General features: G+C 42.8%; 1 protein-coding gene across 1 annotated transcript in view; it reads right to left on the bottom strand.

Annotated features, from left to right (window-relative positions):
- LOC146863641 (extracellular calcium-sensing receptor-like) overlaps nt 1–17,035 on the bottom strand; it is a 157,088-nt gene that overhangs the window by 120,570 nt on the left and 19,483 nt on the right. Inside the window, exon 2 of the mRNA XM_085636647.1 lies at nt 443–734. Within this exon, the coding sequence (XP_085492773.1) occupies nt 443–734 (292 nt within the window). The remainder of the gene's footprint in view (nt 1–442; nt 735–17,035) is intronic.

Below are 17,035 nucleotides of genomic sequence, written 5' to 3'. Positions count from 1 at the left end.
TTGCCTGTTTACTGATTGTCTATCAAGCTGTAATAAATCCACTTACCCTTAGTTTCTGAACCCTTGTCTTTATTGTGGAACCAAATGGGCTACACAAATGCTAAAATCGAAATTCTTACTAACTCCCTTGACTCAAGGCAACCACACAAAGGTCCATCTGTTGAAGAATGACCTCCACTTCCAACTGCGCCCCTGCAATATGACCCTGTGGATGAAACAGGATCTACAAGACGAGCAGCAGAACTTTGGAATTTGAGATATCTGGCCCAAGGTTACAGGATATGGGTTTGTCTAATTGGCACCTTGTCAGTTTCTTGGCAGGTTTTGTATCTTGACCATGATGTCATATGCAAATATCAAAGCTCTGATGTCTGCGGCAGGTGAGGTTAGACTCCCCCCTCAAAAAATATAATAAAAGAGATTAAGTAAAGCATCCTCCTACCTGTGGGTACTTGTAGAGCGCCAGGAGTTGGGCCATGGAGTAGGTCGTTGATGAGAACGTGTCTCCGATGAAACTCACCAGGGTGCCCTTGCTGTGGCACCTGTAGTTTGGAACTGGCTCGCTTTGCTGGGACATGATGCTCAGGATGCTCTGAAGAGCTTTCATCTCACTTCCACAGGAGTCAAATAAATGGTACCCCAGCGTGAGGTTTGGTAAGAGAGTAGGGTTTCTGTTAATCTCCTCCACGGCGTAGACGAAGACCAGGCCATTAATAACGGACTGCAAGGTAGCCCTAAAGAGTGGAGAACATAGAACATAATTACTGATTTTTCAGAACAAATCTAAATAAAATGACCACTTAAGAAAACAAGGATAGGAACAATAAAAAAGGCTCTATGTAGAAGAGGTGTATGCTTGCATGTCATAAAAAGTCAACTTTCAAGGCTAGTGATGCTCTCCTTTTCATTTTCTGTATAGCTCTGGGATGGGATGAGCAAAATGCATCAGTGTCTGTCTAGATTTGGACAGCCTAGAAAATATGCCTACTCTAGCACAACTTCAGATGACAGGAAAAGCCATGGAAGGAATCTCTCCGCAAGCCATGGACTGCAGCAATAGCAGGGAATAGTCCCAGCTCATCTATCCAATCACAGGCAGCCCATGGGCAAGGGCCAGCAGCCAATCAGAATGGTCTTAACATAGAAGCAACTCTGACTGAATCAGCAATCTAAACTACCTAAAACGATCAGAGCTCATCTTTACTTTCAAACGTCTCTGATTGGCTTTTTGGCAATCAATCTAAACAGCTGGTAGTTAGACTGCCTAGCACCATTAGTTTTCCATTCCCAGGAAAGGAAATAACCACTTTTATTTATCCATCCAAGGATTGAACTGTGTGGTGTCAGCTGGTAAGCTCTGACCACACAGTGAATGTATGCTTGCCACCTAGAGGTTAAATACTTCGGTCTATATTTATAATTTGTTCACACAGTGCACGCAGGAAGCCACCTTGCTGCAATGTGTTGCGCTGCATGTAAGAGAAGGGGCAGGAAAGCGCTGTATTTAAAATTATACTGGACATTCCTTCCCTTTCCTAGTGCTGGCAAACCTTTGAATGCCTAGCACCAACGCAGGCACCCTTGCGTCTTGGTGCAAGGGTGTCTTCGTTGTAGGCGGGATTGTTTTTGAGTAGGAAGGAATGCCTTTCTGCACAGAAACAGTCCTGAGAAGTGAATTCCTCTTTCTATTTATGTTGCAGAATGCTGCAGACTTAGAAAGGGAATAAATTAGGAGAAATAAACATATTTCTCCTCATTATTATGAGTCTTGTAATGAGCACAGCTACCCAGAAGAGTTTCCCAGTGCAGAGCAAATGCTAGTATGGTGTCCAAGTAAATTTAATTAAAATTGCCAGGCATTTATGAAAGGTCATTATAAATTACAATTTCTAAGCTTCCAGAAGAGGTTACTACATTTCAAACGAAGATACTTGAAAGAGCAGCCTTTTATGCTAGTTAAACGGAACCTCGGTACAGGAAAAAAAGCTCGATTTGATGATCTCAAGGAACAAGTATGCTGGTAATGGACTGCCAGTTCTCGTATTGTTTGGCCTTGAACATAAAGCACAACACTTTAAATTCAACACTCTTAGTGAGCCTAAGTCAATGCCGTTACTGTAGCAAGTGAGAAACTGAGGCAGATTTCCGCAGGCAAATGAGAATTAGGAGACGGGCTGAGCAGGGTCCCTAAGAATTCCAACTAGTGTCTAGGGCCCCAAAGACAGGCATTTTTACCCAGAACCATGACCTCAGTCATGTTACCATTGAGCTTGAGTGACTACTTATTGATCCATAAGGAAATTCTACTCAACCCAGGTTCAGAAAAGCCGCTTAATGGTTCTGTGCCAATGACAGAGAAACGATAGTCTGTGTGTCATCGGCACATGAACATCTTGTTCCGCCTTATTTGGGGAAGCGTAGCATTGTGATGCATTCCAAGGTCTACCACTAATGGTAAAGCTGGGAATGTGCCATAATCCATGGGTGGGTGCGTGGAACACCCTTGCTCCACCCATGGAATGCCTCCCTGGGGTAGACTAATGCAAGGCAGCCTGGTATGGCTTGATAAATCTCACCTAGATTTTCCATTGCCCTTACCCCCCTTGCATGCACACCCATCAATCAATCAAGTGTTGGTGAAAAGCAACTACTCACCCGTAGGGTCTCAAGGTGCTGGTGGGGGGTGCTTAGCTCCAGGTTGTTCATTAGGGTTCAGTCGAAGAGCCAGGTCTTGAGGTCCTTCGTGAACTTGAAGAGTGTTGGTATCTGCCGGAGGTGGTGTGGGAGGGTGTTCCATGCTTTGGCTGTGAGGAAGGAGAAGGACCATCCCCCTGTTCTGGTTTTCTTGATGCGTGGCACCATAGCTAAGGAGAGCTGGGTTGAGCAGAGGGATCTCTGGGGGGAGTGGAATGAGAGGCGGTGGTTGAGGTAGTCTGATCCTGTGTTGTGGAGGGCTTTGTGGGAATGGAAGAATGCAATTTCCAGTGGTTCAAAAATAGGGGTGTGTTGCTTGGCCTGCGTTTAACAAAACAAGACAAGTGGGTTTGGAACATCGGTGTTTACTTGTATAATTACTTTTAGCTTGATGTGAGTCTCTAATCTTCTGTTACCTCTTTCTCTTCCCTCTTGGACGGCTGGAAGTCTCATCCACTGGTAAATTGTAATTTTCCACCCAGATTAAGGGTTAATACATCTGCTCTTCTTTCTCTGGGTATACAGTCTGTTTAGATACTAGTTGTGGTGAGGCGTGAGGTGTCTTTCTAGCCTTGACAACCAAATAAAGTAAGAAAGTTAACAGAAATGTGAAACTAAGAATTCCTCTTCTTTTAGCTTTCACCCGGTCTTTGGTTGAAGATGTGCGGTCTCTTCAGTCTTCAAGGACCCCTCTCGACTCGGGCCGATTTCCAAAGGGTGCTGTTAAAAGGATGGGTTCCCAGGGGGTGTCTCACAAGGTTTGTTTAGTCTTTGGAGTGCTTCCAGGTCATACAAGCCTAGTGGTTTAGGCGAGTGAAGTATTGTCATGCAGGACATGAAATCAAGAAAAAAGACAGAAACAAAAATAAACCCACCCGTTTTTTATATTGCTCTCCTCCCGACCCATCAGTTAGTATTTAATAGGCTTTAATTCATAGTGTTTAGGTTTCTAGGGTCTGTTTTATCACAGGCCCCAATTAGAACCTTGCGTGGCTCCTTCCTTTCGCCCATGCTGGAATAGCAGTCGGTCAAACACCTGGGCAAGTCACGCTCCTCCTGAAGCTATTGCAGGGGTTCTGCACATATGCAGAACTATGCACAGGATTATGGGACCTTGGTGTATAGGGGCTAAGCCTTCCTACCGCCTTAATGCCCACGAGTCCAGGACCGACTAGCTATAGTTTCTCACTAGCTCTCCTACTCACAAACAGAGAAACCAATGATTAGACACCCCAGAACACAACACTCCCAGATCTCTCAGGAATCGCGGTAACAAGACACACCTTTTCGCTCACACTCTCGTAGTTTTCCACAATAAGATCTGACAGAGACATGAAAATAGTTTAAAATACTTATTTTAACTAAAGTGCTCTAAAATGCAGTATACAAGCCAGCACCAGCAGCAAAATGGATTATATCAATACAGTTAGCATTGCAGCAAGGCCATATATCATAAAGGGAGATATCATTTTATAGAGACAGTCGATAAAGGACTATATGGCCTAACCACCTGCCCTTGGTAAGCAGAAGTATTATTATATAATAGAAGATCTCTGGGCTTTGTCAGCAGAAACCATACCTTAGGCCATAGATCTTATTTCTACATCAAAGGTGCGGGTTGCTCTTCTCCCTGGAAAGGTCCCTCTCCAAGTTCGTCTTCCCTAAACATGCATCCTCATAAAATCTACGTACGATTCTCTAGCAGAAACAGCTACATTGGTATGTTTTGTCTAAGTGATAGGGCCTGACCAGAACATAATAACAAAAGTCAGTGTTTATTGACCATGCTCACAATGATCAGACCAAAATCCAGGAATAGACAGAGAATGAGCACAGCAGTGAGTTCTCATGTAAAGGCATAAACAGTCTTGCAAAAATAAAGACGAGTGTTGTGTGCTCATGCTAACTTAAAGATGTCGGCAATTACTCTAGAGACCACGTGACACCTTCCCCTTGGCCAGGTTGTGGTGCATAGACAAACAGGTTTCAATGATAAGCAAAGCCAAATTGCATTATGTTCCATCCAAATAGAGCCAATCAAAAAAAAAGGGGCACAATAAAAAAAAAATATATATATATATATATATTCACTGAAAAAACCATAGGTTTCACACATGTTATAGTTAGCTGGACATTTTACTGATAAAAAACCAATGAAATTCCCCCGTTATAGTTACTGTAGGCAACTATAACTCACGCGACCGTAATCCTCTGCTGATGACATATGTGTCTTTATGAAAAAAAAATATTTGTAATATATGTATAGCTAAAATTTAATGGAAGAAGATATGGGCAAATAAGTGTCTAAATACAGTATTAGCATCAGCAGAGGATTGCGGTCGCGTGAGTTATAGTTGCCTACAGTAACTATAACGGGGGAATTTCATTGGTTTTTTATCAGTAAAATGTCCAGCTAACTATAACATGTGTGAAACCTATGGTTTTTTCAGTGAATTAGCAAGGTTTTTTAAATGCTATTTCCTAACTATAACGTGTGTGAAACCTATGGTTTTTTCAGTGAATATATATATCTATATCTATCTATATATTCACTGAAAAAACCATAGGTTTCAGGGGTGTTATAGTTAGCTGGACTTTTCACTTGTACAAAACCATTGAAATTCCCCCGTTATAGTTAGTTCAGCTAACTATAACTCGCGCGCCCGCAATGCACTGCTGATGACGTCACATATTACATCACTCATGACATGGTCAGTGACATCACTCATGACATCACTGATGACATCTCAAATGACATCACTGATGACATCACTGATGACATCATCCAGTGAATGTGTGTTATTCTGAAAATTAAATATGTTTTATATATGTATATCTCAAGGTCGATGGAAAAATAAATGGGTATATAAGTGTCTAAATGGATGATTTGTTTTTGAAAAATTGATTGTGTAACTGACTGATTAAGTGTATCATAGTGAATACATGGCTTAGTGAGTAATGTTTAAATATGTAAATATCTGTATCAGTCTCTCACTTTGTGTATAAGTGGCTGCATGGGTTGGTGAGTAGCTACATGGGTGTCTATATAGGTTATTAGTTGGTTTTTTGAGTATCAGTCTGAGTGTCTGCATGGTTCGGTGGGGGTATTACGTAGTGCATAGGTGCATGAATGAGTGACTCACTGTTTGTATGTGTTGAACACAGTATGTGTGCAGGACTGTATGGGTGGATGAGTGTGTGTATGGGTGTGTTAGTGAGTGAATGACTGTCTCAATAGTGTCTTTATGAGTAACTACATATGTTTTAAACTAGTATATGTGACTATTGGTGTATATATGTGAGTATATGTGAGAGTGAGAGATTGAAAGAGTTCCTGTATGAATAAGTATGTGTTTCTATAAGTGATTGTTTAAAAGACTAAGTATGTGTAAGTTTCCGTAGAAGTAAGTGTGGTGGTGTGTGTATAACTGTATATGCAAGTAAATGTATGTTTGATTCTTTATTAGCATGAGTGACTATGTGTGTGAGTAACTCTATGGATGAGTGGCATTGTGTAACAGGATGTATAGGTGTATGAGTACATATGATGAGTGAGTACATGTATGAGTGACTGTATTGGACTGTTGGTGAATGAGTGGATGTGTATGTGGATCTTAGAATTACTGAAGAGGTTGTTGTAACTGGTATTGGTATGTCCATTGTTTTGAAAATTTTAGTCTCTATTTTTGAATGTGTGTATCAAAGGTTATATTAGGGTGAGAGGAGGTCTGCCACTCTATCACAAGGATGATGTCATCAGTGATGTCATCAGTGATGTCATTTGAGATGTCATCAGTGATGTCATGAGTGATGTCACTGACCATGTCATGAGTGATGTAATATGTGACGTCATCAGCAGTGCATTGCGGGCGCGCGAGTTATAGTTAGCTGAACTAACTATAACGGGGGAATTTCAATGGTTTTGTACAAGTGAAAAGTCCAGCTAACTATAACACCCCTGAAACCTATGGTTTTTTCAGTGAATTTCTGAGGTTTTTTAAATGCTAATTCCTAACTATAACGTGCCTGAAACCTATGGTTTTTTCTGTTAATTTCAAAGGTTTTTTAAATGCTAATTTCTAACTATGCCTACAGAGATAGGACATGTGAAGAAAGAAGAAAAAATGCACAGAAAGAAACAAAAGAAGTGCAGAAAGAAGCAACAGAAGTCCTCAAATACGAAGATAAGTGCAGGAAGAAGGATAATGTGCAGAAAGAACAAAAAGAAGAGCAGAAAGAAGCCTTGTTGCAAAATCATCCTGTACCCTCAACTTTTTCAGACGGATACTGGTGGTAACTGAGTCTGACTAACCAGTCCTAGAGCCAGTGCTATGTTAAAAGACACTTAGAATACAGTGAAAACACCTACATACACTAGGGAACATTATGCGTTGGGGTCCCCCTGTGATTAGCCTTACCTCCTCTATAAGCCCCTAGTATATAATAGGGCATGGGGATTAAAACTACCTCTTAAAACAGGCCACAGGGCGTTTTTGCACACGTTAACTCAGGCCCCGTCCCCTCCTTTCACCATTGTGTAAACACGCCCTGTGTCCGTTTTTAGTTGGGAGATTAAGTTCATTTGAGTCCTGAGGGTCCCTAGGGTCCAACTAGCCCACTAGGTACCTCCAGTAAGTGCCACAGAGCTGCGTTGCAGAGAGGTGTAAAAAGTGGCACGGCCTGGACCACCTCTCTGCAATGCAGCTCAGTGGCGCTTACTGGAAGCACTTGGTGGGCTAGTTAGCCCCCAGGGGCCCTCAGTATTGAAGGGAAATTATATCCCCAATTTAAAACGTGCCATGGTGCGTGTTTGCACACGTCACCTCAGGCCCCGTCCCCTCCCTTCACCACTGTGTAAACGCGCCCTGTGGCTGTTCTAAGTTGAGAGATTAAGTCCCCTTGAATCCTAAGGGTCCCTAGGGTCACACTAGACCACTAGGTACCTCCAGTAAGCGCCACAGAGCTGCGTTGCAGAGAGGTGTAAAAAGGGGCTTGGCCTCAGAACACCTGTCTGCAGCGCAGCTCCCTGGCGCATACTGGAGATGCCTGTTGGGGGCGCGTTTGCAGAGTGCTGCATGGAGGGGGCATGGCCTCCGGCACGATGCCAGTCTTTTATTTATTTTATTTTTTTAAGAAGGGGGGCTGTGTGGTTCCCCTTCTTATTCTAATTTATTGGCCCTGATGACCCCATCCCCCAGGGCCTGTCTCCTAATTATATTTTTTTGACCCCAATCCCCAGGGCCGGCCACTGTTTTTTATTATTTTTAAAAAATATATATTTATAGACACACCTAGGACATGCTGGACAAACCGTACGTACCTATCACCATGACGATTTGCGTGATATTCATTAAAAGGCGACTATGCATGCAATTAATCCACGTGGAATGTATTTACACCACTAGTGAAGCTCTGACATGTCTGATGCTCTACCGTGCCTAATCCCGGTAGACACCCTTGTCGTTTATTTATACAAACATGGGTAGCTGTTGACGGGAACATTTAATACACATGCACACCAAGCCATTCAAAGGGGATTCGACAAAAATTCGACCAAAACTATGCAAGAAACCCCCCTCACAGTTAATAAAACACACATCCACTGCCGGATGTGTAATACTTTTTATTTTACTCTCTGGAAAGGGGACGAACATCACTTGCGAGTCACAGCGCGCTCCTGACAGAGCCCAATGCTGTGTTACACCCACCATTGCCTGCCGAGTGCCACACACCTCTGTATTGTATTCCACTAGCTAGTGCATATGCTATGACACTCTCTAGCCCATGTGCACTGTAACACCACCCCGTGAAAATGTCATGCCACACTTGTCTTCGCACGGGTTATATTGCCCCATCTAACGTGCCTTCCTCGATGCCTATGTTATAACGCACAGTGCTATGCCATACATATTACAATTTGGGATCCATATCTTTGTCACAGTGCATATGCAACGTTACACTCCCCAGCACATATTTTATATTACAACTTTAGAGACTAGTTAGGTTACACAACACTGCCCTGTGCATATTACACTCCAAGGCGCATATCGCATAGCACGCGCTAGTGCCTGTGCTATCTCGCGCTCTCCAATGAATCTGTCATTGCGCACAATGTATTGCATATTATATTTCACGCCTGGTTCATCTTATATCACACTTTTTGGTGCATAGTTTATACCATACACTATATCTAGTTTTCATTTTCAATCGTGCTCTCAGGACTATGTTCTATATAACACTGTGTTCACCTACCCTTTTCACGGGCATTACATTTTGCGATAGGGGGTGGAGGGTCAGGGGGTGTTTTTGCCAAGTGAGCCCGGAGTCACAGTCACTAACGTCTTCTTCTTCCTGAATAAAAGTGAGATTATGCTGCATACTTGTTCATATTTTAAGTAGTTTGCACAGACAAAATGTTTTAAAAACAATAAAGTTTCTAATACCCGCCTTCTCTGAACAGTTAGCTTGCTGCCCCATCCCCCTCCTCCCTATCCTCTGTTGTGTGAATCCATGGACTAGCCTCCTCCCTCCTGCCATGCATGGTCTGATGTGCTGCCACTGCCCTCAATTTAGTATGATGTACCAGTCCACTCCTCCTGCCCTCCATTGCCCAATTCTATGCCCCATCATTGACCTCCTGCTTAAACTCTGTGCTTAGCTTGCTGCCCCTATTCTCCTTCCCCCTGCCCTCCGATGTCTTTGTGCATGCCCCTGCTCCATCCTTTTTGCCCACCATGTCCCATGGACCTGCCACTCCTATCTACTCTGAGTGTTCTGTTGAGCTGCCACTCCCCTCCCACCTGCCTAGCATTGTCAGATGACTGTAACCTGTCCCTGCCACCTCCACCCTGCCTGTCCACATGCCATGCCTCTATCCTCTTCCTCCTGTCCTACATGGTCCATTGTACTGCCACACCCTTCTGCCCTCCCTGGTCTGTTGTGCTGCAACTGATCCTCCTGCCTGCCCCGTGTGGTCTGTTGTGAGGCCCCTTCCCCTGAACTTTCTTGTCTGTGCACAGGTCCTGACCCTCCCTTCTATCCCCCATCGTCCTTTGTGCATGCCCCTGCACCCTCCTTCTTGCCCATCATAGCCATTGTGCTGCCACTAACCCTCCCACTTGCCATGCATGGTCTTCTGTGCTGCCATGGCCCCTCCCACCTTCCCTGTGTGGTCAGTTAGCTGCCCCTGACCCCCTCCCACCTTCCCTCCATGGTCTGTGTGTATGCCATCACAGTCTCACTGTTGCTCTTCATGTTGTGTCTTGCTTCTAGTGCCCATCCTGCCTGACCTCCATGGCTATCTTGCTGCTCCTGCCCTGCCCCCTTGCCCCCAGCCCTCTGTTTACATGTGCAGACCCCTACTCCCTCCCTCCTGGCTTGTCTGTTCCATTGTAATGCCCCTGATCCGTCCCTCCTGCCCTTTATGGTCTGTTATGCTGCAGCCTTCTCTCCTGTCTGTCCATTATGGTCAGCTAGCTACCATTGCCTCTTGCCCCTCTGTTCTCTGTTGTCCATGTGCATGGTCCTGTCCCCTCCCTCTTGCTTTCTATGGATTGTTGTGCTGCACTCCCGTCCTGCATGCCCTGTGTGGTGTATTGTGCTGCTGCAAACCCTGATGCCTGCCCTGCAGGGTCAGTTTGGTGCACCTCTCCATGTCTCTCCTGTCCTCTGTTATCCAAGTCCATGTCCCTATCCCATTTCCTTCCATGATCCAATGTACCATACTTGCGAACATTTTGAACTTGGTAAGAGGGAGATTTTGAAAAAAAACTGGGGTATTGATTTTCCCCTTTGAGTTACATTGAAAAAGAGGATATTGTAGACAGGAGACAGATCAAATAAAGCCCATTTGAGCTTAAAAACATTGGACGTTTCCTGGCTGTATCGGGTCTGTTGGCATGTATGGTTGTACTACCATTGCCTCTTCCTTCTGCCCACAATGGTCTATTACATTGCCACAGCCTTGAAGGAGGGTAGATTTTGTATCACAGGGGGCCCCTGGCCCGTTCTGTCCACACCTGAAGTATGAGACCCTTGTCCTTGCCCTGCCAGCCGCATTTGTAGGCCGTATTAAATTGACCAGCGGGTCCTGTGTTGCTATATAATTATCCTGAGACATCCTTACCACTCAGCCAGCATAAAACCCCTGTGTAGGCCCTTCTGTTCAATATGTAGGCCTCTTTGTTAAATTGACCATAGCTCTGCAATTTTAGTGTATAGCAGTCTGAAGGCAGGTCTGCGAGGCCTTCTGCTCCAAACTAGTAGCCCCCACCCTACCCGAGTGCTCCGTGCTCGGTATCAAAGTTCAACATCCCCCTGAAGCTGTCGACATACAGTAGGCTGCATCCTGGACTGGTACTTGCTTCCTGGGCAGGTTTCCCGCTTTTAAGGAAGTGGCAACCGCAGAGCGTCAAGTTAGGAGAACTGAGGAGATTTTATACATGAATATATTGAATTCCTGTACAACACCCATTATTTTCTGCTTGCTCTATGGAACTTACGATAAGCGATTGGCCTGAGAGACTGACCTTTTCACCCAGTCCATTGTCAGCATTAAGTGGGTAAATGACGAAATGTCTGGTAAAATCTGCAGACGAAGCTTTTGGGTAGCATACGTAGGTAGATGTAGCGTGCAAAGGAGCCCACAAAATGATATAAAAAGGGAGCACCCACAGATATCGACGGACAACCTCGCCGTCTGTATGTAGGTTAACAGGCTGTGCAGGTTTTCCCCAAGAACTGGGAGCTCTTGTCTTCCTTTGCTTAAAATGTCTTGCTCTGCTTTGCTTGAAGTATCTTATTCTATTTTACCTATATGAAATGTCATGTTATGTTTAACCATTGTTCTCTTTACTTTTGCATTTAAAAGATGTTGTATTGTAATTGCAGGAATGCTTGCTCTAAGAGTAAATGTGAGTGTCCCTAGGTAACATTTTCCTTGGTGTAACTTGTTTCTCATGATGCATTTATAGATGTGTTTTCTCTCTCTCTCTGTCAGTCCATTAATTGAGATACAGAGAATATCATGACAGCTGTATGATTATCTGGATTCTGTATTTTGTACTTTATGTCTCTATTCTGCGGTTTCTTTGAAGTTGCATCTTCTCATTAAACTGCCATTGTATTCTGCCTCCAATTCCATGTCTCATATGTCTGTTTTCTTCATTTTTGGAGCAAGCGTTCCTAGGCACCCCGCCTCAAATTAAGGTGCCCCTTTTGTCCCTGACTCACTCTCCTGCTCAGTTCTGTGGTGGCTCCCGGGGCTCTGGGGACCGCCCCTAGCTTCCTTGACCCGTAATAGATCTTCCCTCCAACAGCCTCTCTTGCAAGTCCTGTATTGTTGGTTTGTTGCCCCTGCCCCCCTTTCCACTGTCCTCCATAGTCTGTTGTGCTTCCACGGCCCTTCCTGCCTGCTCAGTGTGGTTAAATTGTTGCCTTTGCACCCTCCTACCTGCCTTCAATTTTCAGAGTCCGTGCCCCTGGCCTCTGCCTCTCAACAGTATCCTAATGAACAACTAGATTGCTAACATTCTATATTTATTACAAAAGTGTGGAACGCCTGACATCATCTTAATGTAATCAAAACTGTAATACCTAGAGCATTCCTTTAGAAATTACATATATGAGAGGGTCTTATTGGCTTCAAAATTATGGTTAGTGCTCTAAAAGACTAAAATAAGGACATATTTTCTGAGTTTTCAAATAGCGACAAAGCACTTTTAAATTATTTGTTATCTTTATGTTTTTTTATCTAGTTGACAACTTGATTAAATGTTGCACTTAGGGGAGAGGATGTGGTGTTACTTCCAGAACTGCAGACTTTGCAACTGGGGAACCAGGTTGAAGTTTCTGCTTCAGCTCGACATTCTGTGATTCTGGTCAAATCACTTAGTCTCCCCATGTCTACAACCAAAATGAATTTGTTCTTGTGTGATGTAACCAATGCTCATGTAAAGCACTCCAATACCTGACAAGTCTGCACTATATAACACTGCAAAAACACAAAATAATAAGTGTTTTGCACACTTCTGTCATTGGGCTATATTTGGGCTATATCTGGGTGATTTTGGGCTACATTTGGGCTCTTTTGTCTCCGGTGGCCATCTTGGGAGATTTATTTGTTATGAAGTTTCCTAATTTCCTCATGTACTGCAGTCTCCTCAGTCGGAAATGCTTTCAGTTTTTTACTTTGATTCCATCATGAAGGTATTCAGATATGTCACACATTCGCCATAAATTCTGAATGTTAGCACTCTAGTTGCTCATTAGATCACTGTAGTAAAACTACTGTTCACCATGGAAGTCTGCTCCTGGTATTAAAAGTGCATGTTTCAGTCTGCATGTCAGAATTTTTTAATGAAATAGAAGAGGATTTGAGAAGTCACTCAAAATGTGCCCTCATTTTCTTTCTTCAGCATTAATCATAATTTCTATGGCAAAATGAACCCCCTCATTGTGTTCCTTTTTAAATTAAATGTTTTAGGTGTTACCAGTTTATTCCAATCAAGATGGCTTCAGGTGTGCCATACTTTTGTCATAATGAAGACAGTAAGTGCTCTAGTTGTTTTTAAGAACATTCTTGGACATTCTGTCATTGGGCTATACTTGGGCTACATCTGGGTGATATTTGGGCTACATTTGGGCTCTTTTGTCTCTGGTGGCCATCTTGGGAGACTTATTTGTTATGAAGTTTCCTAATTTCCTCATTTACTGCAGTCTCCTCAGTAGGAAATACTTTCAGTTTTTTACTTTGATTCCATCAAGAAGGCATTCAAATGTGTCACACATTTGCCATAAAATCAGAATGTTAGCACTCTTTTTGCTCATTAGATCACTGTAGTAAAGCTACTGCTCACCAGGGAAAACTGCTGCTGGTATTGAAAGTGCATGTTTCAGTCTGCATGTCAGAATTTTTTAATGAAATAGAAGAGGATTTGAGAAGTCACTCAAAATGTGCCCTAATTTTTCTTTCTGCAGCACTAATCATACTTTTTATGGAAAAATGAACCCCCTCATTTTGTTCCTTTTTAAATTAAATGTTTTAAGAGTTACCACTTTAATCCAAGCAAGATGGCTTCAGGTGTGCCATACATTTATCATAAGTAGGACGGTTAGCGCTCTAGTAGTCCTTTGGAACACTCTGGAAAGCTGCAGTAGAACACAAAGGAATCAACTGACAGTCTCTGCCCTTGTTGGATGTACATGTTTTACTGAGAATGTCAGACTTCATTCTCACATGACTGAGAAAGATAATGTGAATTTACAGAAAATAAGCTCTCAGTTTAGCTTATAGATCACCTTCCAAACCTCTGTGGTAAAAGCATGAGAAAATATTTTTCTCTCAATCATGATATCCCAGCAGAAGGCTTTTTCACATGGTGAAATCACCTTAGAACATACCACAATTCCTAAAATGAGTATGGTACCATCAACAAATGATTTATAATGTAACTAAAGTCTTAAAACCTTCTATTAACTGCAATTCTTTTTAATGAGGTGCTATCATGTATATTGGTCCCAAGATGGCTGCCAACACTTCTTGGATGAAGTGCTGACAGCCAATCAGATCTCAGGATGAGATGTGTGGTTAGGCTCCGCCCACATATATATATTGATTTAAATGCTATTTTCTCAGGAACTACTGAACAGATTTACACCAGACCTACAAAAGGCACTTCCTTGACCTGAGGACTACCTCTCTGCCAAATTTCAAGTAACTCTGTTCAGCCGTTCGGGCTGTAGCTGTGTCTAAAGGTCCTATGGAAAAATGCATGGGAAAAACGCGTTTTGGGACCCCCCTTTTTTCTCAGCCCCCGCTTGACGAATCCCCCCGAGACTTTCAGGGTAGGAGCGGAGCGTAGCGCCCCACCTATTTTGAAAATTTTGCGAGGATTCATCGACCGGCGCCAAAGTTATTCCAAATAGAATGTTGCGGATTTCCTATGGAAACAGGGTCCTAACTATAACTATCTACTGGCGACCGCCAGTAGATAATATATATATATATATCCACTCGAAACCGCTGCGTCTCACTTTCCCCTCACGGGACGAAAGAACACTGGAGCCGAGGCCACTATAGAATGCGTGTTTATTAACACCAGGTCTGACGCGTTTCGGAGTTACAAGTCACTCCTTTCTCACGGCCCGTGAGAAAGGAGTGACTTGTAACTCCGAAACGCGTCGGACCTGGTGTTAATAAACACGCATTCTATAGTGGCCTCGGCTCCAGTGTTCTTTCGTCCCGTGAGGGGAAAGTGAGACGCAGCGGTTTCGAGTGGATCTGTTGGGGGTGGCTACCCCTGCCGAGTGCCCGCCGTACAAGTGGCTTGGGAACAGCCAACATAATTTTGGAATATATATATATATATATATATTCACTGAAAAAACCAAAGGTTTCAGGGGCGTTATAGTTAGCTGGACTTTCACTCGTACAAAACCATTGAAATTCCCCCTTTATAGTTAGTTCAGCTAACTATAACTCGCGCGCCCGCAATGCACTGCTGATGACGTCACATATTACATCACTCATGACATGGTCAGTAACATCACTCATGACATCACTGATGACATCTCAAATGACATCACTGATGACATCACTGATGATATCATCCAGTGAATGTGTGTTTTTCTGAAAATTACATATGTTTTATATATGTATATCTCAAGGTCGATGGAAGAATAAATGGGTATATAAGTATCTAAATGGATCATTTGTTTTTGAAAAATTGATTGTATAACTGACTGATTAAGTGTATCTTAGTGAATACATGGCTTCGTGAGCAATGTTTAAATATGTAAATATCTGTATCAGTCTCTCACTTTGTGTATAAGTGGCTGCATGGGTTGGTGAGTAGCTACATGAGTGTCTATATAGGTTATTAGTTGGTTTTTTGAGTATCAGTATGAGTGTCTGAGTGTCTGTATGGTTCGGTGGGGGGTATTACGTAGTGCATAGGTGCATGAATAGTGACTCACTGTTTGTATGTGTTGAAGACAGCATGTGTGCAGGACTGTATGGGTGGATGAGTGTGTGCATGGGTGTGTTAGTGAGTGAATGACTGTCTCAATAGTGTCTTTATGAGTAACTAAATATGTTTTAAACTAGTATATTTGACTATTGGTGTATATAAGTGAGTATATGTGAGAGTGAGAGATTGAAGGAGTTCCTGTATGAATACGTATCTGTTTCTATAAGTGATTGTTTAAAAGACTAAGTATGTGTAAGTTTCTGTAGAAGTAAGTGGTGGTGTGTGTATAACTGTATATGCAAGTAAATGGATGTTTGATTCCTTATTAGCATGAGTGACTATGTGTGTGAGTAACTCTATGGATGAGTGGTGTTGTGTAACAGGATGTATAGGTGTATGAGTACATATGATGAGTGAGTACATGTATGAGTGACTGTATAGGACTGTTGGTGTATGAGGGGATGTGTATGTGGATCTTAGAATTACTGAATAGGTTGTTGTAACTGGTATTGGTATGTCCATTGTTTTGAAAATTGTAGTTTCTATTTTTGAATGTGTGTATCAAAGGTTATACTAGGGGGAGAGTAAGTCTGCCACTCTATCAAAAGGATGATGTCATCAGTGATGTCATGAGTGATGTCATTTGAGATGTCATGAGTGATGTCATGAGTGATGTCATTGACCATGTCATGAGTGATGTAATATGTGACGTCATCAGCAGTGCATTGCGGGCGCGCGAGTTATAGTTAGCTGAACTAACTATAACGGGGGAATTTCAATCGTTTTGTACAAGTGAAAAGTCCAGCTAACTATAACGCCCCTGAAACCTATGGTTTTTTCAGTGAATTTCCAAGGTTTTTTAAATACTAATTCCTAACTATAACGTGCCTGAAACCTATGGTTTCTTCAGTGAATATCAAAGGTTTTTTAAATGCTAATTTCTAACTATGCCTATAGAGATAGGACATGTGAAGAAAGAAGAAAAAACGCACAGAAAGAAAAAAAAGAAATGCAGAAAGAAGCAACAGAAGTCCTCAAAGACGAATAAAAGTGCAGGAAGAAGGATAACGTGCAGAAAGAACAAACAGAAGAGCAGAAAGAAGCCTTGTTGCCAAATCATCCTGTACCCTCAACTTTTTCAGACGGATACTGGTGGTAACTGAGTCTGACTAACCAGTCCTAGAGCCAGTGCTATGTTAAAAGACACTCAGAATACAGCGAAAACACCTACATACACTAGGGAACACTATGCGTTGGGGTCCCCCTGTGATTAGCATAACCTCCTCTGTAAGCCCCTAGTATATAATAGGGCAGGGGATTAAAACTACCTCTTAAAACGCGCCACAGGGCGTGTTTGCACACGTCACCTCAGG

This window comes from Triturus cristatus, chromosome 2_1 (assembly GCF_964204655.1).
Source record: "Triturus cristatus chromosome 2_1, aTriCri1.1, whole genome shotgun sequence".
Classification (NCBI taxonomy): Eukaryota; Metazoa; Chordata; class Amphibia; order Caudata; family Salamandridae; genus Triturus; species Triturus cristatus.
The sequence above is the reverse complement of the archived record's forward strand: the minus strand, read 5'-3'. Positions and strand labels throughout refer to the sequence as shown.